The following is a 24990-nucleotide window of genomic DNA, read 5'->3' as shown; positions in this document are numbered from 1 at the left end:
TGGACAAGGCCTTACAGAGTGAGAACGGACACCTGGACCTTTTCCTCCGATTCCTTCTGGGTCTCTCACTGGAGTCCAATCAGACTCTCTTACGAGGTCTTCTGATACAGACAGAGAACATCTCTCACAGTAAAGAGGAAGTAGTGGAGTACATCAAGCAGAAGATCAGGGAGAATCCCTCTCCAGAGAAAACTATCAGTCTGTTCCACTGTCTGAATGAACTGAATGATCATTCTCTAGTGCAGGAAGTCCAGAAATACCTGAACAGAGGACGTTCCAGTGGTTTCAGTGGAGTTACTCTCTCTCCTGATCAGTGGTCAGCTGTGGCGTTTGTGATGCTGAATTCAGAAGAGGAGCTGGATGAGTTTGACCTGAGTAAATTTCAGAGATCAGAAGAATGTTTTCTGAGGCTGCTGCCAGTGGTGAAAATATCCAGGAAGGTTGGGTGAGTATTTTCATTATTCAGTGTTTAATCTGTGCTGTTTTATATTTTGTAATATTGATTAGTCTGTGTTTTTATTGATGATTTGTTGAAAAACGAAACATATCAATCAGGGGTGTGTTTCCCCAAAGTGATCACTCTTAATGAATAACAAATTAACTAGTGCAGAACCTGCGAGAAGAACAAGTCAGTTCTACAAGTATTTCCCAAAGACCTTTGCAAATCAAAACATAAGAACTCAATCACTCCAGCCTCCAGCCTTTACAGACATAGTTTGGGATAGAAATATCACGTCCTTGCTCAGATAAGAAAAAATGGCCAACACCGGAAGTAAGAGATAACAACACTTCACTAAAGCTGAAATTAATATCTTGTTGGTTTTATGTTTGGGCTCATTCTATTATGTGATCTGCCTCAATCAGGTAGTAAACAGACCCAAGAGCAGAACAATAGATCTCAGAGCAGGTGCATCATAGGTCAGATGCATCGAGTCCGGGGCCCTCTGGGAAACATCATCAGTTACAAAGTTCTGTTTCATTTAGAATTTCACAATTTGCCAAGTTCACTACAAATACCTGGGTGTGCTCTAGCTACTCCCACTTTATCAAGGCTGTAGGGAAGGTGACTTGGTGGACTTCTTACAGTCCAGTATCCCAGAATGCACCTCGCACCAGTATTGGTGTATTGGTGGAGGAGAACATACCTTTCAGTTTTATGTTTTCAAAATATTACTGCTGTGCAGACATGTATAAAGTACTATATAAGCGACCCAGATTTGAGTAAAAGTACAAGTACTCTGTCAAAAAAGACTTAAGTAGAAGTTGAAGTTTTTTTTAAGCATCATACTTAAGTAGAAGTACTAAATTATTCATTTTTTGTACATACGTATTGCAAGTAGTTCATTTTAATTTTCTACTCAAGTACTAAAAGTAAAAGTACAAGTATTGTGTTGTGTAGTTATTACAGAAAGAAGTCAAAAGTTTGAATATCATATTGTTTATATTATTTTAAAGGTTCAGGTTAAAGGACACTCTCAATTCATTTAGCTGTAGCAACAGCACAAGAACAGGAATGTACAGGATAAAGTACATTTACATGAAGCTTTAAATTAACTCTGAGAACAAACTTATCCAAAAGAACAAAACAGCAAGCCGTTAAATTTTAACAAATTCAGCATAAAAGGTCACTAGTTGGTTTATCACTATTGTAAAAAACTAATTAAGCTGTTAAAAGCCAAGAGATTAGAGCATCTTAAAACACTGAGCTCTTTATAAACAACAACAGATTAACTATGTCTCTCCACCTTTAAAGCATCGCTCCCTTCTCTTTCCCACTCCAACAAATATAACATGGACTCTAAGTAGGGCCAAGGTAAATTAATTTAAGAAGAGTTTTCAGGAGGGGTGAGTGTGTCATATCAGAAGACACAGAATAATTTAGAATCAAATCAGACACAAACTATTATTGTCACGTCTGGTGCTGAAAGTGCTCCTGTTTCTCCTACACCAAGCTCTGCCTGTGATTTTCAGTCTCCAAACTACACTGCCCAGAACGCATCACACACTGACATCACACATTCACCCAATCACATGACCTCACACCTGACACCTCCAGGAAGTCCAGAGTACTGATTACCGATAGTATATAAAGCCTTTTCACACAATTACCTTTGCCGAGTAATTGTTTGCTTCACCAGCATTACAAAGCGTTATTTCTTGCCTGTGTTTTTCTCTGTGTATGACCTCTGGATTGTTTTGCTACCGACTCTGATGTTTGCCTGCCCCTTGTTATTGGATTATTCGTGCATGACCTGGACTGTTTTCTACGACTCTGATTTTTGGTATAGGTGACCGAGAACTTCTGGCTGTGAAACTAGCCCTTGAAGAATGGCGCCACTGGTTGCAAGGGGCCGCACATCGGTTTACTTTCCTAACCGATCACAAAAACCTGGAATATTGGAGAACTGTTAAGCATTTAAAACCGCATCAAGCTTGTTGGTCCTTTTTTTCCCGTTTTAAATTTTCCATCTCCTTTCATTCCTGGTAATCGTAACACCAAGGCTGATTGATGCACTGTCTAGGGTGTTCAGTGCCTCAGATAGCGCATCTAGCTCTTCTGAGGCAGAGCGCATTTTACCACCCTCAGTTCAAGTCGCTGTTATTCACTGGGAGTTGGATGACCAGATTCAACAAATTAATGCTGGTCATCCACCTCTAGAGGATTGTCCTCCTGATAGGACTTTCGTTCCCATACAGTTCAGGGATAGACTTATAACGTGGGCTCATTCTGCCATCTTCTGGTCATCCTGGTGTTACTCGCACTCTACAACTCCTGTCGGCCTGCTATTGGAGGGATTCCATGAAAACTGATATCCACGCATTTGTTACCTCCTGTTTGGTATGTGCACAATGCACGACACCCAAAACCCTTCCAGCGGGTAAGCTAGTTCCCCTTCCTGTTCCTGAGCGACCCTGGTCACACATAGGAGTTGACTTTGTTACTGATCTACCAGTATCTGAGGGCTATACCACTATTTTAACAGTAGTAGACAGATTCTCAGGAGGTGTTACATTTATACCATTTCCTTCTCTACCTGTTCTGTCAGACCGGGGTCCACAGTTCACCTCCAGATTATGGAAAACATTTTTGAACATCTAGGAGTCCATGTTAGCCTTACCTCGGGCTTCCATCCTATGAGCAATAGACAGTGTGAAAAGGTAAATCAGGAACTGGGTAAATTCCTCCGTATCTACTGCTTTTTACTCCCCACAGACTGGTCACATTATCTCAATTGGGCAGAAATTGCCCAAAACTCTCTCACCAATTCAACATCTGGTCTCACTCCCTTTCAGTGCGTTCAGGGTTACCAACCTCCTTTGGCTCCATGGACAGCAGTGTCCTCTGATGTTCCGGCAGTGGATGACTGGATGAAGTGCAGTGAGCAGGTGTGGGAAGATACCCATCAGCAGGTTTCGGAGGTACAAGGAGCAATCTGACCGGCACTGGGGTGACACCCCTCACTTCCAGCCAGGAGATCGGGTGTGGCTTTTGACTCGGGATTTTAGGTTTGAGGGAAGCTGCAGGAAGCTCCTTTATTGTCATTATACACTTCCCAGATTTACATAGGGGAAAAAAAAACACAGGGGTCATCAGTGCCTTGTTCCTCCTCAGATTCACCACCGGTTCTTTAGTCTTTGTCACAATGATCTGCAGATTGTTCAGCTCGCACCATGTGACAGTCATTCACCGTCACCCTGTACTCATCCTCCTCACCCCTACTGATACATCCAAATATTGCAGAGTCATCAGAAAACTTCTCAGGGTGGCAGGTCTGTGGTGTAAAGGGTGAAGAGGAAGGGAGAGAGGACAGTTTCCCGTGGTGCTCCAATGTTGCTAACCACTCTCTCAGACACACAGTGCTGCAGATGTACGTACTGTGGTCTGTACAGGTAGTCTACAATCCAGGACACGAGGGAGGCATCTACTTCCATTGCATTCCACAACAGGTCGAATGCTGTTAAAGGTCGAATGCTCATCACAGTGGTCCCACTCAGTTGTTTTCGTCACGTCTGACGTCAGCCTTGACAGGTGAGAGCACGCTGGCGTCCCTCTGTTTGACTGCCGCTTCTCCCCGCGTCTCTTGTCTTTGCCTGTTTTTTTTTTTTTTTTTTTTTCTTTTTCTGTTTCACCCTGGACTCTCGGCTCTAGTGAGTGGCTGAGCGCGACTGTTTCACCCTGGACTCTCGGCTCCAGTAAGTGGCTGAGAGCGACTGTTTCACCCCGGACTCTCGCCTCTTCACGCCGGCCCAGTGAGCGACTGAGCTCGGCTGTTTCCTCCCGGATTCTCGGCTCTACACACCGGCCCAGTGAGCGACTGAGTGCGGCTGTTTCACCCCGGACTTTCGGCTCTACACGCCGGCCCAGTGAGCGCCTGAGCGGGGCTGGGCCCAGTGAGCCAGCCCAGTGAGCGACTGAGCGCGGCTGTTTCACCCCGGACTCTCGGCTCTACGCGCTGGCCCAGTGAGCGACTGAGTGCGGCTGTTTCACCCCGGACTCTCGGCTCTACACGCCGGCCCAGTGAGCGACTGAGCGCGGCTGGGCCCAGTGAGCCAGCCCAGTGAGCGACTAAGCGCGGCTGTTTCACTCCGGACTCTCGCCTCTACGCGCTGGCCCAGTGAGCGACTGAGCGCGGCTGTTTCACCCCGGACTCTCGGCTCTACACGCCGGCCCAGTGAGCGACTGAGCGCGGCTGTTTCACCCCGGACTCTCGGCTCTACACGCCGGCCCAGTGAGCGACTAAGCACGGCTGTTTCACCCCGGACTCTCGGCTCTACACGCTGGCCCAGTGAGTGACTGAGCGCGGCTGTTTCACCCCGGACTCTCAAGACTCTCAACTCTACACGCCGGCCCAGTGAGTGACTGAATGCGGCTGTTTTACCTCTCTATTGTTTCCACTCTCTGATCATAAACTTATCCTGTTTACTGTCCCTTTAATCTTTCCCCGCCACTCCACCAAAAATGTATCTCTTTCCGTAAGACTGAGTCTATTGATCCTTCTTTTCTTAATCAATCTATTTCTTCCATCTTTCCTGTTACCTCTGCCCCATCCTCTCCTGAATCACATGCACTGCTGCTAAATTCTGCCCTTAATGAATCCCTGAATACACTAGCCCCCCCAGAAAACAAAAATGGTGACCTTTTCTACCTACTCCCCCTGCTATACTGCAGATCTACGTAGCATGAAACAGGTTGGTCATCAGCTAGAACGTCTCTATTAAAAACTTACTGTTCACACGAATGCATATAAGCAACATCTGTCTGCATATAGAGATGCTGTTAGTGCTGCTAAGACCTACTTTTCTGACCTCATTAACAGTCAGCATAGAACAAACTCTCGGCACCTTTTCTCAACAGTTGATAAGCTATTTAAAAGTCCAGACAGCACTCTTGTTCCCTCTCCAGCCCTCTGTAACACTTTCTTACACTTCTTTGACTCCAAAATAGCAAATATTCATAGATCCCTGATCTCTGCTTCTTCTGGACCCCCCCCTCACTCCTCTCATACTACCCACCTCTCTCATTTTACATTACATTAAATTACATTACATTACATTTGGCAGACGCTTTTGTCCAAAGCGACTTACAATAATGAAGTAAAAAGTAATAGGAATTAAGATAAACCATTTTTAGATAGGGCTTAAAGGAGGTCGAAGGGAAATAAAGGGATAGAGAAGTGAAGGAGGGGAAGAAGGAAATGGGGTTAGAAGTAGTTAGTGTGTTAGAGGTGTTAGGAGAGTAAGTGCTCTTTGAAGAGCTCTGTCTTCAGGAGTTTATTAAAGAAAGTGAGAGATTCTCCTGATCTGGTAGTAGAAGGTAGTTAGTTAGAGGTGTTAGGAGAGTAAGTGCTCTTTGAAGAGCTCTGTCTTCAGGAGTCTCTTAAAGATAGCGAAAGATTCTCCTGATCTGGTAGTGGAAGGTAGTTTGTTCCACCATTGGGGAACTCTGTATGAGAACAGTCTGGATTGCTTTGTGAGGCCACATGGTGCGTGAAGGAGAGCTGGTCATCAACCATAACACCCAGGTTCCTAGCAACCTTTGTTGGTGAGAGAGAGAGAGAGAGAGAGTTGATGCTTATAGAGAGGTTGTGTTAAAAAGATGGTTTTAACGTTTCTTCTGCCTCTCTTGCTGCCTTTAACAGTATTGACTCTTCCTTTATTACTAACATTATAATGTCTTCTAAGACCACAACCTGTGCTCTAGATCCACTCCCCACCAACTTAACTAAAGCCTGTTTACCTGCCTTGCTCCCCCACCTCACTGTTCTCATCAATCAATCACTTCTCCTTGGTCAGGTTCCATCTGTTTACAAAACGGCTGCAGTCACTCTCGACCCTTCTGACCTCAACAACTATCGCCCTATTTCCAATCTCCCGTTCCTGTCTAAAGTCCTCGAAAGAACTGTGGCCTGCCAATTGCAACATTATCTTGAATCACAAAACTTATTTGAACCCTTTCAATCTGGTTTCCGACCCTTCCACAGTACCGAAACGGCATTGGTCAAGGTTATTAATGATTTACTGGTAGCTGCTGATGCTGGTGCTCTCAACATTCTTTTGGTACTAGATTTAAGTGCTGCATTTGACACAATTAACCACTATATCCTTCTATCACGACTCTTGATGAACTTGGCATTGTTGGCACTGCCCTGGACTGGTTCTCATCTTACCTAACTGACAGAAAACAATTTATTTCATTGACTGGCTATTCCTCCCATACCTCTGTGATTAAACACGGAGTACCACAAGGACCAGTCCTTGGACCTCTCCTCTTCATCATCTATATTCTTCCTCTTGGGCCTCTGTTGCGTCACTTTAACCTAGACTTCCACTGCTACGCAGAGGACACCCTAGCTCTATCAATAACCCACCCACTACTCATTTAGAAAGCTGTCTCTCTGCGATCCAGAACTGGATGAAGAATACTTTTCTCATGCTAAACAGTAATAAGACCGAGCTCATCCTGATCAGCACTAAGGTAGTCCTCAATCAAACTCCTACTCTCCATCTCAACTTAGCTGGTACAGTAATTTCTCCCTCTACCCAAGTCCGAAATTTGGGCGTTCTTCTAGATTCCAGTCTCTCTTTTACAACTCACATCAACTCTGTGGTGAAAACTGCATTCTTTCATCTGTGCAGAATAGCTAAAATTCGACGATCCCTTACTCAGTCCACTGCTGAAATCCTCCTTCATGCTTTCATTTCCAGCAGACTAGATTACTGTAACTCCTTGCTTGCTGGCATTAGTTCTTCCTCTATCCATAAACTCCAGATGGTACAAAACACAGCTGCCCATTTACTCACTCACACTCGCACCCATGAACACATTACACCTGTTCTCCAAAATCTTCACTGGCTCCCTGTTAAATACAGGATTCAATTCAAGATTCTCTTACTTACCTATAAGGCATTAAATAATCTTGCACTTCCTTATCTGTCAAACCTCCTTCCTTACAGACCATCTCGATCCCTTAGGTCTGCTACTGCTGGACTTCTTAAAGTCCCAGCCTCTAAACTCCGTGGCTTTGGTGATCGGGCTTTTTCCAGACTTGCTCCTCAACTATGGAATTCTCTCCCATCTGCAAACAATCCTCCTCTCTTTCCTTGTTCAAATCTACACTCAAGACTCACCTCTTTTCTCTTGCCTACGGCCTTCCCTCTGTTTAATGTGCTATACCACTTATCCCTGCTGTCTGTTCTCATACTATGTTGATTGTCTGTCACCACTTGTTGTGTAATGTTTCTATTTGTTTCCACAAATGATGACTGTAAGCGTCTTTGGATTTTAGAAAAGCACTATATAAAAAATAAAGTATTGAATGCAGTGGAGAAGTTAAAAAACCTTCACAGGTGAGCATAAACTCAGGTTGAGCAGGTAGATGATGGCATCCTCAACTCCCAGGAAGGATTGAAAGGTAAACTGAAGGGGGCCAGAAAGGCTTGACAATGGGCCGGAGCTGATCCATTATCATACAGCAAGTCCAATGTTCTTTCATCTCTGGTAGGACAATCCACATACTGAGAGAGTGTGGTAGTGCCTTAGCTATAGTGACGTGGTTAAAGTCACCTGATATGGCATTAACAACACTCGGGTGGTGAGTTTGAAGATGTGCCACTGTTGAATAAATGATACCACCTGCCGAAGTTGGATTGGCAGAGGAAGAAAGATAAACAGCCACAAGAAATACAGAGGAAAACTACCTCTGTAAATAATATGGTGTCCAATAATAAGAATCCAACAGTCAGCAGCTTAATGTTCAGACAACAAACACGTTCCTTGATGGAAATGAGTCCAGGGTCTCTCCCTCGCTTTCCCCGTGTGCTGTCATGTTCCTCCTCTGTATCTCCTGTGTTTCCGTCTCCAAAGATATTCGGGGAAGTTAGTTGTCCTGGTCATCATGCCGGCCAGCTTCAGCGTGATCAGCTGTTTCCAGGTGTAAACAAAGCAGCTATGTTGCTGTGCAGCAGTGGATCAGAAGAGTGAAAAAAACACTTTTATGGTTAAAAAACAAACCAAAACTCTCTATTAGCATGATTTGAGAGAAGACAGCTTCACTAAGTTGCCTTGTCAAAATGATATTGGAAAAATAAACAATTATTAAAAACAAGCAAAAAACACAAACAGAAGCTACGGTAATTTCACTCATTCAGGGAAAACATCTATTAACTAACCTGGCCCTATGTGAAAAAGAATTTGCCCCTAACCCTAATAACTCGGTGGCAACAACTGAAATGCAAGAGTTTGTGATAACTGTCAATGAGTCTTTCACATCTCTGTGGAGATGTGCTCTTCTTTAAAAACTTGTTTTATTTCTGCCACATTGGAATTTTTGAACATGAACAGCCTGTTTAAGATCATCCACAGCAAAACCTTCATTTAGCTTTTTTTAACCACTCAGGAATGGACTTGCTGATGTGCTTTGGATGACTGTCCTGCTGCAAAACCCAAATATGCCTGAGCCTAAGGTCACAAACTGATGGCTGGACATTCTAAAGCAGCAAAGCAGCCCCAAAACTTCACACTACCACTTTTGTCCCATTTCTCCTCAGTATTTTTCCAAACTCCTGGGGATCATGAAGATGTTAGTTGGTAAATGTGAGACGGGCTCTTATTTTTGGTCAGTAGTGTTTTTTTATCTTGCAACTCTCCCATGGAGACCATGTTCACTCAGTCTATTTTTTATTAAATCATTAAATCAGGCGAGTGAGACCTGCAGTTCTTTAAATGTTGTTCTGGGTTCTTTTGGGACCTCTTGGATGAGTTGTTCATGCACGTTTGGAGTAATTTCGGTAGGTCATTCCTGGGAAGGTTCTGCAGTGTTCCATGTTTTCTCCATTAGTGAATAAAAGCTCTTGCTGTCCTCTGGAGTCCCAAAGCTTTAGAAATGACTTTGCAACATTTTCCAGACTCATAGATTATCAATGACTTTGTTTTCTCATCTGTTTTTGAATTTCTTTAGCTTGGGGCATGATGTTCTGCTTTTTGAGATCTTTTATCTGCTTCACGTTGTCAAGCTAGATCTGTTTAACTGACTGGCAGTAATCAGAACTGGTTTTGGTTAACAGTGAAATGAAACATTTAGTTAATCACGGTAAATTCTGCTTTTGCATTTACTCAGGTTATATTTGTCTGATATTAAAGTTTGCCAAAAAAGCAAAAACAAAAGCCGGCTCCGGCTGTAAGGGGGAAATACCTTTTTGTGGCACTGTATAGAATAGACTGTATAGTTTGGTGAAGCAGAGAAGCGATAAATCTCTAAGACTCTAAGGACACTATCTTACACCCTGCAAAATTAATGTTGCAATGCCTATTGCTATCTTACACCCTTTAAAATGTTTCAGTTCAACTTATAAATTTGAATATTATTTCAAGACAATGAAAAATGCAGTTGACCATTTTCATTATTAAGGAACCATGGGCCTGTATCTATCCAACCAGCTGCTAGCCTTTCAACAACTATCAGCGAGAAAACCAACTTGAAAAAACAGCTAAAATCTGCTAGTTTAAAACTTAGTTTAAACTCATAGCAGCCATCCTACACATGTGCATTAAAAATACCATTCTGATATATTTCTGTAGGCTATTAGAACCATGTCAATACAGCATATTCTAATGAATGGATAAATGGATTATGTCTGAACAATTAAAAAAAAATCCGTTAACCAATTTAGTAATAAGAAAATCAGAAACAGCTATAAAATAATGATTATTTTATAAATAAATACAATTATAAATAAATGAACAAACATGAAAATGAAGGTATTCAATCTGTAATTTCAGTTTGCTGTCGGGTTCGGCTGAAGAAATGCTCTGTGACGTGAGGTAGAACTATGTTCAATGTATAAATCACACTTTTGTCAGCATATAAATCACGTGTGTTTTCCTACAGGACAAACCATTCAAACATGCGGATGAGCTCTCTGCAACCGATTAAAAAATCACACAGTCTCTGTCTGGCTTAAAATAGTTGGATACAGCTATTAAATGAATAAATCAACATTCTTTGAAAAGACCAGTGAGTATTTCTGTATGTTAAATAACAAAGAAGGCAGCAACAAGCTAGAAGCTAATAAGCTAATAACAATATTAAACAAAAACAGAAAAAAAACACATCAAACAGGAAAATAACCAACTAAACTAAGCTTAAAATGCTAAAAGAAATATAATCTAACAAATTCTAAAAGATCAAAATGAAACAGTGAACAAACCGGTACAAAAATACAAAGTATTTATATGTTTATATGTCAGTATTTCTAATGAATTATCATTTCTCTCTCAGGCTGAGTTTGTGTACTCTATCAGAGAAAAGCTGTGCAGATCTGGCCTCAGCTCTCAGCTCAAATTCCTCAAATCTGAGAGAACTGAACTTGACTGGTAATAAACTGCAGGATTCAGGAGTGAAGCTGCTCTCTGCTGGACTGAAGAGTTCACACTGTAAACTGGAGAAACTGGGGTAAGATCATCAAAATACAACAAACAGATAATCACACCTTTACACACAGACACACACACACTTTACTCTCACTTTAATAGGTTTGGGAACTTAGTTCACGGGAGCTTGAACACTTCTAAAAAACGAAAAATATATAAATTGGGGATCCATGGAAAAATTTGCGATGGGCTAAGGGGGCCGTGAATCGCAAAACGTTGGGAACCCATGCTATAGGCTATAAGAACCATGTCAGTAGAGCATGTTCTCTGTGGAAAAGTTTTCTCTTCTGAGCTCTTTATCAGAACTACATACATGTCTGTTTATCTGAATTTTAAATTCAGTGTTAGTTTAATCTGCAGTGTGTAAGATTCAGCTAAATGAATGATCATGTCTTGCTTTAATAATTACTGAAATAATCACTGAAAATGATCTGTTAACCAATTTATTGATAAAGAAATTAGAATTAGTTTGTGTGTGGAGGATATGGATATGTATGCATGTGGGAAACATTTTAAACATTTCTTTAATATGTAAATCATCTTCAGCTTCACTGACTTTAACTCACTCATCGTGTAAAATTTCTGCATGAACTGGTTCTCTAAAACATACAAATAGACCTCCTTCCTAAGGGGTGTGTGTTTATATGTCAGTATTTCTAATGGATTGTCATTTCTCTCTCAGGCTGCATTTGTGTAATCTATCAGATAAAAGCTGTGCAGATCTGGCCTCAGCTCTCACCTCAAACTCCTCAACTCTGAGAGAACTGAACCTGACTGGCAATAAACTGCAGGATTCAGGAGTGAAGCTGCTCTCTGCTGGACTGAAGAATCCACACTGTAAACTGGAGAAACTGGGGTAAGATCATCAAAATACAACAAACAGAGCATCTCACATTCACACACACACACACACACACACACACACACACACACACACACAATTAAACAATTAAAACCAACAGCACCTGAATGCTTTAGATATTCCAGTATAAATGTGGATAGTCCATCAGTAAAGCTGCATCTAATTATTTGTATTTATTGAAAATTGAAAATTATCCTGATCCAAAAAAATATTAAGATTTTATTTATTTATTTATTTTATTTACCCAATAATCGTATAGCATATTATTTGCACTATAAGGCGCAATATCAGTGAACTGTCTATTTTCATTCTATTTCTATACATAAGACGCACTGAATTATAATGCATTAAGTGAAATAAAAGTCAGATAAGTCTAAGGCTAGCTCTTTATGTCAGGTCTGATGCTGATAGCGCTTCTGTCTCTCCCACACTCAGTGCTCCCTGCGATCTCCAGTCTCCGAACTACACTACCCAGAACGCACCACACGCTGACATCACACATTCACCTGATCTCGGTACACCTCCCGGAAGTCCGGAATATAAATTTCTCACAGTATAAATAGCCCTTTCACACGCTTACCTGTGCTGAGTATTGATTGGTTTTCCACTTTACAACGCGTTTCTATTTCTTGCCTGTTTTCCTTTTGTGTATGACCCCTGGATTGTTTATTCTCGACTCTGATTTTTGCCTACGCTCTGACATTGGATCTTTGTGTATTACCTGGACTGTTTATACCATTACTGATTTTTGCCTGCTCTTCACTATTGCCTTGCCGTGTATGACCTCAGGACTGTCCCTCGTTATTTGGTACGTGTTATCTCTCTGGCTGCTGTTCGCCCCTGTTGAATCGTTTCTGTATATTGACTACCCGTTGTTTCTGTGCTGTAAAATAAATCACAGTGTTCTGCATCTGCACGTGTCTGAGTACTGTCTAGCCTTGACAGAAATACTCAGCCGTATGGATCAGATAGCGGATGCCGAGCTCATTAAATCTGGTCTAGCCAACCAGGAAAAGCTACTTGGTCAGCACCAACAGACCCTCGCTGGTGTGACCCAAGCTGTAGATGAGCTTGCCCGACAGCAGGCCAGCCAGCAGCAGCAGCTGTCCGAGATTTTAGAGCATCTTAGGGGATTAACTGTACAAAATCCCAGTCCAGCAGTACCTCCTCCTGTACCCCAAGATATCCCGGTTGGTTCTGGTTTTTCAGTCAGCAAACCAGAGGTTTTTGATGGGGATCCTGAGAAATGTAGTGGGTTCCTTTTACAGTGCTCAGTATTTTTTAGTAATACACCACCGACCACGGACAAAGCTAATATTGGGTTTATCGTGTCACGGCTGTCCGGTAAGGCACTAGAATGGGCCACCGCGGTTTGGGATAGTGTTTCGGAGTCGAGCTACGATGCTTTTTTGATGACTTTTCGCAGTGTGTTTGATCACACGAAGTACGGCCATTCCAGTGGTGAACTTTTGTTAACTATGAAACAGGGGAGCAAGTCAGCAGCTGCTTATGCACTGGAATTTCGCACTGTGGCAGCAAGTAGTGGCTGGAATAATTCAGCACTGATTAATGTGTACCGGAATGGTCTAAATTCAGACATCCAAAAGGAACTGGCATGCAGAGATGACGATCTAACTCTGGATCAACTCATTTCTTTATCCATCCGGCTGGATCAGCTCCTGTCTCGGCGCCCCAAGCAGACATCCCGCTCTCTTCCTGCTCCGGCCCCCGTGGTTAACATCTCCCCTCCGGCTCCAGAGGCTTCAGCACACTACTACTCTGAACCCATGGAGGTCCAGAAAACCAGACTGTCCATGACGGAACATCAGCGCAGACTGCGTCTCCACCTTTGTCTTTACTGCGGTGGTCCTGGGCATCTAAAAGCTGACTGCGAACTCCGTCCCCGACCTTTTAAGGCATCTACAATGGGACAGCGCGTGGAGACCACTCCACGCGCTAATGTGGTACGTAGATGCCCCCTTTTGTCTAAATCAAAATGTTTTTCGTTGACTGTTGCTATTACATGTCCAACCGGTACATTTTCTGTCCCAGCCCTTTTAGATTCCGGGGCAGAGGGAAACTTCATCAGCGCGGACCTGGTTAAAGAGAGAGGCATCCCCACCAGAAGTCTGCTGCGCTCCATCTCGATCCGTGCTGTTGATGGTAACACCGTACGCTCCAAACCCATCACCCAGCAGACTGTGCCTCTCACTGTCCAAACCAGCGCACTCCACATCGAGGAAATGCCTCTCTTCGTCCTCCCACGGACTGAACACCAGCTAATCCTGGGTTTGCCATGGTTAAAGACTCATGATCCTGTTATATCATGGTCCAAAGGGGAAATTATTTCTTGGTCTCCTCATTGCCACACTAACTGTCTAGGTTTAGATAAATTAGCTGTCCAGTCCACTTCGGTGGAGAGCCCTAATGCTATTGATTCCCCTGACGTACCCTCAGAATATTCTGATTTTTTAGGGGTTTTTAGTAAGACCAATGCCACTAAATTACCTCCTCATCATCCCTGTGATTGTTCGATTGATTTAGTTGAAGGTTCCACACTTCCTAAGGCGCGCATTTATCCCCTTACCTTAGATGAAGAGAAAGCTATGGAGGAATACATTAGCGAGGCATTCGAACAAGGATTTATCCGCCCGTCCAAATCTCCAGTCGGTTCGGGTTTTTTCTTCGTTAAAAAGAAGGATGGTGGACTGAGACCATGTATTGACTATCGGGGTCTCAACGACATCACTCATAAATTCGCTTATCCTCTTCCTCTCATTCCAGTAGCTCTGGAACAGTTGAGAAACGCTTCGTTTTTTACGAAATTAGATCTCCGTAGCGCGTATAATTTGGTTCGTATAAGGGAGGGGGATGAATGGAAAACTGCGTTTACCACCACTAACGGTCACTATGAGTATCTCGTTATGAGCTACGGTCTCGCAAACGCCCCCGCCGTGTTCCAATCATTCATGAATGATTTATTCAGAGATATGTTGGGTAAATTCGTCATAATTTTTATAGACGATATATTGATCTATTCCCCTGATCTTACTACTCACATCCAACAAGTCCGTCTAGTCCTCCAGCGTTTATCCGAAAACAGTCTTTATGCCAAAGCCGAAAAATGCGAATTTCACCGGCAGAGAATCGCGTTTCTCGGCTACATAATTAGTGCGAATGGTGTCCTCATGGACGATAATAAGGTGGAAGCCGTCACGAGTTGGCCCACTCCCCAGACTATTAAAGATCTCCAGCGCTTCCTAGGCTTTGCTAATTTTTATAGGCGCTTTATACGAAATTTCAGTAGCATTGCTGCCCCACTTACGGCTCTGACTAAGAAAGCCACAAAAACTCTAAAGTGGTCCTCTGAGGCTCAGCACGCCTTTGCTAAACTTAAAGCTGCTTTTGTATCCGCTCCCATTCTTAAGCATCCTGATCCGAATCTCCCTTTCACAGTGGAAGTTGACGCCTCTGAGACCGGAGTTGGTGCGGTCCTCTCTCAGCGCAGTGGGTCACCCCCAAACTATATCCCATAGCTTTCTTTTCACGTAAGTTATCTGCGGCCGAAAGTAATTACGGTATAGGAGACAGGGAATTGTTGGCTGTAAAACTGGCATTGGAAGAATGGCGTCACTGGCTGGAAGGGGCCGTACACCCGTTTACAGTACTTACAGATCACAAAAACCTCGAATACCTCAAAACCGCTAAACGATTAAATCCCTGTCAAGCTCGCTGGTCTCTATTCTTTTCGAGATTCCAGTTCTCCATTTCGTTTCGTCCAGGTACCCGCAACACCAAGGCTGACGCGCTCTCCAGGGTTTTCAGCACCACGGACAGCGCAAATGATGTAACCGAAACCGAGCGTATCCTTCCGCCTTCAGTAGAAATAGCTGTCATACGCTGGGAGTTGGATGACCAGATTATGGAAACCAATGCTGGTCATCCACCTCCAGCAGATTGTCCTCAGGATAAGACGTTTGTTCCACCTCGGTTCAGAGATAGATTAATTACGTGGGCCCACTCTGCTCTATCTTCAGGTCATCCTGGTGTGACGCGCACGCTACAGTTAATTTCCTCTCGCTATTGGTGGGAAACCATGAAAGCCGACATACACACTTTCGTTACGTCATGTTCGGTCTGCGCTCAGTGTAAGACTCCCAAGACCCTTCCAGCCGGTAAACTTATGCCTCTACCAGTGCCTGAGCGACCTTGGTCGCATTTAGCTGTGGATTTTGTGACAGATCTACCTGTTTCAGAGGGTTATACCACAATCCTTACAGTGATTGACAGATTCTCTAGGGGTGTTAAATTTATCCCGTTTCCTTCCCTGCCCACTGCGTTCCAAACTGCTCAAGCAATCTATACTCACATGTTTAGACACTATGGTATTCCCAAGGACATTTTGTCTGATCGAGGGCCTCAGTTCACCTCTAGGGTGTGGAGGGCATTTTTTGAACATTTAGGAGTGCATGTTAGTCTGACTTCTGGCTTTCACCCCATGAGTAACGGGCAGTGTGAAAGGGCTAATCAGGAATTAGGCAAATTTTTACGTGTTTACTGTTTTAAATATCCCACTGATTGGTTCCGTTATCTCATTTGGGCTGAGATAGCTCAAAATTCACTCACTAACTCCACTTCTGGTCTCACTCCCTTTCAGTGCGTTCTGGGTTATCAACCTCCTCTGGCACCATGGACAGCGGTGTCTTCCGACGTGCCAGCTGTGGATGACTGGATGAAACGCAGTGAGCAAGTGTGGGAGGACACTCACCGGCAGGTCTCCGAGGTGCTCCAACGTTACAAGGAGCAGTCTGACAAGCGCCGTGGTGACACCCCTCACTTTTCGCCTGGTGACCGTGTATGGCTCTCGACCCGGGACTTCAGGTTTGAGGGGTGCTGCAAGAAGCTCCTGCCTAAGTATATTGGTCCCTTTCGTATACTGTCTCAAATCAATGAGGTTTCCTATAAGGTGGAGCTTCCTGCGCAATATAAAGTGAATAATTCTTTTCACGTCTCTCTCCTCAAGCCTATGGTTCCGGGTCCGCTAGCAGAGGGGGCTCCTGATGACGTACCACCCGCGGCGGTGGAGGGGGAGGATTCTTCGATGTATGCAGTTCGTGAGGTGCTGGATTCTCGCCGACGTGGTGGCTTGCTGCAGTACCTCATTGACTGGGAGGGTTATGGTCCAGAGGAACGCAGCTGGGTGGCTGCCGGGGATGTGCTGGATCCTGTTATGCTGGCCGATTTTCACGCTCGCCATCCCGGTAAGCCGGCTCCCAGACCTAGGGGCCGTCCCAGGCGTCCTCTATCCGGCTGGGCTCCGGTCCGCCGGGGTTCCCGCTCCCGCAGCCCGCGTCTGTCCGGCACCTCCGCTGCAACTCCTGCCACTCCCGCCTGTACTCCCTGTCCGTCGGGTGGGCGTCGCCGTGGACGCCCCCGCGTCTCTGCCGCTCCGGTCTCGTCGGGGGAGGGTAATGTCAGGTCTGATGCTGATAGCGCTTCTGTCTCTCCCACACTCAGTGCTCCCTGCGATCTCCAGTCTCCGAACTACACTACCCAGAACGCACCACACGCTGACATCACACATTCACCTGATCTCGGTACACCTCCCGGAAGTCCGGAATACTAATTTCTCACAGTATAAATAGCCCTTTCACACGCTTACCTGTGCTGAGTATTGATTGGTTTTCCACTTTACAACGCATTTCTATTTCTTGCCTGTTTTCCTTTTGTGTATGACCCCTGGATTGTTTATTCTCGACTCTGATTTTTGCCTACGCTCTGACATTGGATCTTTGTGTATTACCTGGACTGTTTATACCATTACTGATTTTTGCCTACTCTTCACTATTGCCTTGCCGTGTATGACCTCAGGACTGTCCCTCGTTATTTGGTACGTGTTATCTCTCTGGCTGCTGTTCGCCCCTGTTGAATCGTTTCTGTATATTGACTACCCGTTGTTTCTGTGCTGTAAAATAAATCACAGTGTTCTGCATCTGCACGTGTCTGAGTACTGTCTAGCCTTGACACTTTAAAAGACTGAATTAATCTATGAGAATTTAAATATGAAATGGAAAATAACCAACTAAACTAAACTCAAAAAACTAACAAAATTGAGAAGAAAATGACACAAATAACTCTCATTCGTGTGTATGTTTAATGAACTGGGGGTGTACACATGCCGGGTGCACCTATAGTAATGGACTCTGAAATGAACCCAGACAACAGTCAATCATCAGTCAGTGGAGCACCTGTGTTTTCATCTGCCAAGATAGAAAGATGCCAGATATTTACCTGAACCTCACTTCCAGACCACCACGCCCATCAGTGTAGATTTATTCCTTTTTTTATTTTTTATTTAATAATAAAACCACCCCCCCCCCCTCTTCAGAGGACTATTAGTACTTTATTGTTTATTTATTTGATTATGTACACATTACAACAGCTGCTAGTTTCTGTTTTGTTGTGTGTTTTTTTGTAGATTGTGTAGATATATTCCTAAACTATTTTAACAGTGCAGTCGCTTAGCGTGAAAACAGACTGTTGACAGGGTGTAAAATAGCAACGAGCCTGGCAACGCGTCTTAAGCAGTGTGTACTGTAGGGCCCTAATAGTGTAAAATTTAACACTTACAGTGTTGATTTAACACTGGAGTATGTTTTTTTATGTGCAATTTCAGCCACAACAGGGCACAAGTTTCTTTCATCATTTCTCAACATTTTGTTCTGCTGAACCAAACCGACCAAAAAAACCCCAATATAATTAAATAAACAAATTAATAAAAAAACAATAACTGATAAGGTCCAGTATACATACTTAAACAAAACCCAAACAAATGAACAACACAAGTAAAGCAAATAAGAATAAAAGCCAAGACAAATATGTCCTGCTCTTTAAAAGAATGAAAGGTCATTTAATAATAACAGAAATATAAATATGAAACTGTAAAAAATAAACAACTAAACTACTTACAAAAATATAATCTAACAAATTTTAAAATATAAAAATGAAAAACTAATATTACCAAAAACAAAAAAAATGCAGATACCTCAAAAGTAAATAAACTGCATCTGGGCGATGAAACCAAATAAACGAATGAATGACGATTAAATGAACAAAACCAACTATTTAACAGCCACTAAAATGATACAAATCTGAAAGCAGCAGCTTAACAGCCAGAATATGCAGCTTCACAAAGACTTACCAGCACAACCACGATAGGAGAGAAGGAGCAGCAGCAGCGTGACATTTCTAGAGAAGTAACTACAATGTGATACAAAACAGAGCGCCGTGTACCACATAAAATCAGCACATTAAGTGAATCAAACGTCCGATAACTTTATTCAACTCATTCACAATAACTCTGAAAATAACTCTGAGAAATAACTCTGAACAATAACTCATTCACAGTATCTTGGGAAAAATTCCCCACCCCACCAGGAAAAGCACCCCCTCTCAGGAAAACGCACTCACTGTCTTCTTGGCTTTAACCTTATTTACATATAGGCACCAAAAATGGAAATACCCAAGATAGTGTTGTAAGCTAAACTGCCTCGTAAGAGAAACATAACTGAAAAATAAATACATTGTATAAGAAATGCACCTGCACCCCCTCCCAAGCGCATGCCAGAGAGGTGGTTGTGCCGAAAGCAGGACCCCGCCATGAAAAGCGTAATGCTGAGAAACGTACTGTATTCTGGGAATTGTAGTGTGGGTGTGTAGTCGCCTAGGTGCTGCTCGTTAAGTTCTCTCTCTCTCGCTTATTTTTGTTGTTTTAGCACAGGTACTCATTTAATTTTCTTGTCATGAACAAGCAGGCTAAAATAAATGTCCATAACTTCACTTTAAACCAGTTTTTGCTAATTGTTATGCTGGATAAGAACCAAAGTTTGGGTATTAGCCCTGAACGGGTGGAAGGGAAAGTTTAGCTCATTCTGGCTCACGGAGCTGTGGTTGAAACTAGCTCCTCCAAGCTTCGCGAACACAGACGAAAGGCAGTTATCAGGGTATTCGGCATAACAGAGCGCTGTGTACCAAATAAAATTTAAGTAAGTAAGCACAACCAGATTCATTTGCAAAGCAAATTAAAGGATTTTAAATACGTTAACATTTCTATATGAACTGTTCTACACAACAGATATATTTATTTGATGTATGTAAACTAATTATACTTATATATCTATTATGGATTAAAGCAGAATTATCTCAAAACTATACTAATACAACTCCTTCCTAGGGGGTGTGTGTGTTTATTTGAGAGTATTTCTAATGGATTTCATTTCTCTCTCAGGCTGGGTTCGTGTAATCTATCAGAGAAAAGCTGTGTAGACCTGGCCTCAGCTCTCAGCTCAAACTCCTCAACTCTGAGAGAACTGTACCTGAGTGATAATGAACTGCAGGATTCAGGAGTGAAGCTGCTCTCTGCTGGACTGAAGAATCCACAAAGTAAACTGGAGACACTGTGGTAAGATTATCAAAATATAACAAACAGATCATCTCACCTTCACAGGACATCCTCCATCGGTTGTTAAAGCTACTCTCTCAGCTCTGAAATTTAATTCCTGTCTGCTTTATACCTGATCTGTAGATCATGATCTCACTGAATTTAGAGACAGAGCTGACTAGCTGTAAATCCACATTGTTACCAGATCAGGCAAAATTAAAGAAATCAGCCTGGAGAAGAGCTTCAGCTTTCTGAATATAGCTGATGACTCCATCACAAATCACCTTTCATCATAACTATCATGTGTTTGAATTTAGTAGTTTCTGTAACACTATAGGAGAGAATTTCTTGTAAACAAAGTAACAGAGTGATTAATTTATTCAACTTTAACTCAGAGTCTCAGGATTCTCCTGCATATTGATAGTGTCTCCCTGACAGCCACAAATCATGTACAGTATCCTGCAAATCAGTATATCAAGCTGCTCATACACATTTTTGGGCAACAGAGCGAGAGAGTGATGAACATTCAGGTCTCTTCTTGAGCTCAGTAGAACTATCAGTGTTCTCTGTGGGTGGAATTTACACTGCTCTCTTTGGCAGTGTTTAATGTAGTTCTACAGGTCAATAGCAGAGGTTTGGAATGCAGGGTATATAAAATCCAATACTAATGCCTGTTTTACCCTGTGTTTGTCTATATGATGTTAATGACTGTAAGACATGTTAATATATGTTTACAGGTCTGATTCTTTCACAGGTATAGTTAAGCTTATTTATACTTGTTCCTACAACACTTTTAGGAGCTAGTGGGGGTTGGTCTTTACACTCCCAGTGTGTGAATATAACTGTACACTCATCTGTTGTACTTTTCACTTCTTCTCTCTGCAGGCTGTATAACTGCAGTATTACAGAAGAAGGCTGTGCTGCTTTAGCTTCAGCTCTGAAATTAAACCCCTCACACCTGAGAGAGCTGAATCTGAGAGACAATAATCCAGGAGAGTCAGGAAAGAAGCTGCTCTCTGATCTACAGAAGGATCCTCACTTTAAACTGGAGAAACTATAGTAAGTTACCAAATTACTGTCTCTGAAACAAACACACACACACACACACACACACACTATTGATGGTCGCTGTTGTGTCTTTACACCAACGTAGTTAATATAAATAAATGATTCAACTCGGAGGTAGAATGAACATGAGTGGCTCCGCTGAAGTAAATAGTAAAAAATAGTATAAAAAACATTATATACTACAGTCGCCTACAGTGTTTTAGAGTTGAGTTTAATTTAACTTGTTAATGTAATATTGTATACAATGGACTGGTAGAATGCTACCCACAATTCACCAATTAATGATTTTGATTTGATGAAATAAAAACAGTATGTTTGGGTTATAACTGAGTTCATGGTTGGGCAGTGTTGCTAAGCTACCAATGTTTGTAGCTGAGAGTCAGGTGGGTTACATCAAAGCATGATCAATAACTTCCTGTTTTTTAAAGGAAGGAGGTGTTTGATTGACCTGCAGAACAAACCAGATCAGACCGTTATTTTAGTGACGTTTAGGGTGAAAACAGACCTGTGTGAAACAGAGTGTGTTACTGTGTTTTACATTCACTGGAAATATTGTATCAACTTCAAAAAAACCTGTTTAACTTTTAAACACAGGATGAACTTCACAGCCTTTTCTCAGTGCAGTGAGAATATATTACTCTCTAAGACTCATTATTGTGACTCTGTGTAGAGAAGCAGCACAATATTAACCATTTAACTAAATTAACAAACCATATAATTATAATATAGTTTTATCAGACACTCAGTTTACCATATAGGAAACAGGGTTAATATCTTCAGTGTTTATTTTAGAATTAAACATATAATACATTGTTAATTTTGTACTTTTGACCAAAAAATACCTAAAGTCTCCATCTCTACAGTACAGTGTGAAGTGTTTGGTATGTGAGTGTGTGGTTTTATAGGATTAAGCTGTAGTTTGTTTGATGAAGCTGTTCTGAATCACCTTGTGTGTGGAACTGTGCTCAGTGAGTTTCAGTCAGACAGAGAATGAGAATTTTAGATTTAGAGGATTTTATACAATTTCTGTTGCTTGTGGATGTTTTCAGAATCTAATAAGGTGAGTGCTGACTGTAAGTGTCTGTTCATGTCTGATCATTCTGTTCTGTTTTCTGCTTTCCAGCTTCTGAAAACCTGACCTGCTCTTATTGGACAATCTGGGCTCTTCATCAGCTCTTCATTCAGCACTTCTGTGGAGTTTAGAAGCTTCCAAAATGTTCATATGAGCTGAAGTGAGATCCGGCTGTTCAGCAGCTGGAATAGCTGAACTACGCAGTAACAGATCATTATCAGAACAGCTCTAATCTTCTTATCAGAGTGGAAATAGATCTGGTTTAGAGAGATCTGAATCTACACATACAGTATAGTACACTTTTATATTCTGTATAGCAGGCAGAGCAGTGAGGGTTAACCAGTCGACAGTGATCAGTTCAGCACTGTCTTATACTTTTATCATGTTGTTTAAATCAATTGGAAATGTGTTGAAACCTTCAGAAGCTGTATAAACTCTATCTACACTTATTCTTTTAACTTTTACAGAACTTTAAAATGTGTTTTATTTAATAATAACCAGAAACAGGAGCTGGAAATTAGCTTCAGCTAGAATTCCTATATACATTACATACCTTTTTGTGTATTTTGTGTAACAGTGTTAATCTGTATTGTCCCTGTAAAATATGTAAATAAATACATAGAGGTTAATCAAACCCAACAATGTCTATTTCTGAGTCAAAGTTTATGTCTGTAATTCACTGTAGTAATGTTTCAGTTTCCGTTTTTAATTTTGATTCATTTAAATGTTCGAATTCATTAAAACAGGATCATTAGAACTGACTCTGTGAGACTATAGTGTGGCGAAAATGTGATTTTATACAGTTTATACAAAGAGACAAACACTGAATCCAAAAGACTTTTATTTCTATTAGACAGAAGATCAGCGTTTCAGCAGTGAAGCTCAAATCTGTGTTTTAAATCCTGAATGAAGCAGAAGAAAGTGAGCTGAGTAAAGCAGAGGCTGGTGGTCCTCACTGCTCAGTGTCCTGCTCTCTCCTCAGTGTCCTGCTGACAGTAGGCTGTGTGTAACTGCAGCTGCTGTAGCGGTACGCAGTCTGGTATTATCTGATATAGCAGGGGGATATAATAGGAACTGGGCTCAGGCTCTGTATAAACCGGTCTTTGGCGGCACCGTGTGGCCGCTGTGTGTAACTGCAGGTGCTGCTGTAACCGGAAGCGGCAGTGTTTGAATTTAAATGTAAATTCACAGATGGATTGAAAACACAATAAAAGCAACTATTAATAAAAAAAAAAATTTATGAAGATGTAAAGTGGACAAACCAAAATCTGTTAAAACAGTCAAATGAAAAGATTATAAACAAAGATAAGTAATATAGGTAATTAAAAACAGAGGTTTAAATGTTAAAGGTACATTCTGTAAGAAATGAGAGCGAGCGTGTGAAATGGCTACAGCAGTCCAGTTTCAAAACACCACAGAGAGTAGTCTGCCCCGCCCACCCCTCCCCAGACACAAAGCTTTCTTACTGACTGAAGCCCTGCTGACAAGAGCTGCCAGTGCTTTAACTCAACATGTTTCCTTAATATCTGATGATACATCCTGATCATTTTATCATTTATTACTGAAAATAACTTACATATTGGTCCTTTAGTGAACCAATAATTCTCCCATGTACCATAAATAACCCAACACCCATTTTAAATATACAGCACTATATAAATTACAAATGTATATGTAAATAATATTATTATATATTTCTAACATTATGTTACTGTTATAAATATAAAAAATATTAAATGCTCACCAGTAAAGGTTAGTTAACCAAATAAAGCTTGACTTAATGTTCTGGGGTGGGTTTCCCGAAAGCTTCGTAACGCTAAGAACTTCGTTAACTCGTACTTAAGATTGATCGTTAATTAAAGAGTGTTTCCCAAACCCGTGCGTAACTAAAGTACTACGTAAACTCACTCGCAGATTAAGGAGTGCTCTGACCCAGTCGTTATTCTTAAAGAGCTTCTTTAGGGGATCTCGACTTGCAGTTCAGCACCTTAAACACCAGGGACCGCCAATTTTGAAGAAGAAAAAATATTATTTCCGTGGTTGAACAATTATATTATATTACTATTAATTATAATCAATTATATTATTATATAATTATCAATATTATTATATTATATTATATTATGTTATGTTATGTTATGTTATGTTATATTATATTATATTATATTATATTATATTATATTATATTATATTATATTATATTATAATGCCAACTTTGTCTGTGGCTTGTAGTATAACTGGGCATATTGGAATTGACCAATCAAACCCACGAATAAATCATTAAAATCCAGATTAGCGATGCTAGAGTTCTTGACATTAATGCTGCAAGAAATGCAATCAGTGAATTCCTGCAGATGATGCTCACGGTTTAAGCAAAGCTGCAAAGTAGGTCCGGTGCAGGGGACGCCATGCGGTGTCTTTAATCCCACCTATATGTATTGTAAAGGGTATCGGTGAATGTGCAGGTAATATGTAATAATATTCCTTATTCAGGTGCTTCTAACCAACATTGTGGCCGTTCATCTGGGCAAACTCTGGGGTGTGTCAACTCGCAAATATATAAGTACCAGTCAAAAGTTGGACACGTCTCATTTAATTATTTTATTTTTTATTTTTTT

The 24990-nt window shown here is 41.7% G+C and overlaps 1 protein-coding gene across 1 annotated transcript in view; it reads left to right on the top strand.

The window, feature by feature from the left end:
• Positions 1–23014, top strand: part of LOC111188312 (NACHT, LRR and PYD domains-containing protein 12-like) — a 1256108-nt gene extending 1233094 nt beyond the window's left edge. Inside the window, exon 13 of the mRNA XM_049472985.1 lies at positions 22424–23014. Coding sequence (XP_049328942.1) covers positions 22424–22430 — 7 coding nt within the window. The 3' untranslated portion in view covers positions 22431–23014. The remainder of the gene's footprint in view (positions 1–22423) is intronic.
• Positions 23015–24990: the final 1976 nt, after the last annotated feature.

The sequence above is a fragment of the Astyanax mexicanus genome, unplaced genomic scaffold (genome assembly GCF_023375975.1).
Source record: "Astyanax mexicanus isolate ESR-SI-001 unplaced genomic scaffold, AstMex3_surface scaffold_32, whole genome shotgun sequence".
Classification (NCBI taxonomy): Eukaryota; Metazoa; Chordata; class Actinopteri; order Characiformes; family Acestrorhamphidae; genus Astyanax; species Astyanax mexicanus.
This window is presented reverse-complemented; position numbering and strand designations above follow the sequence as displayed.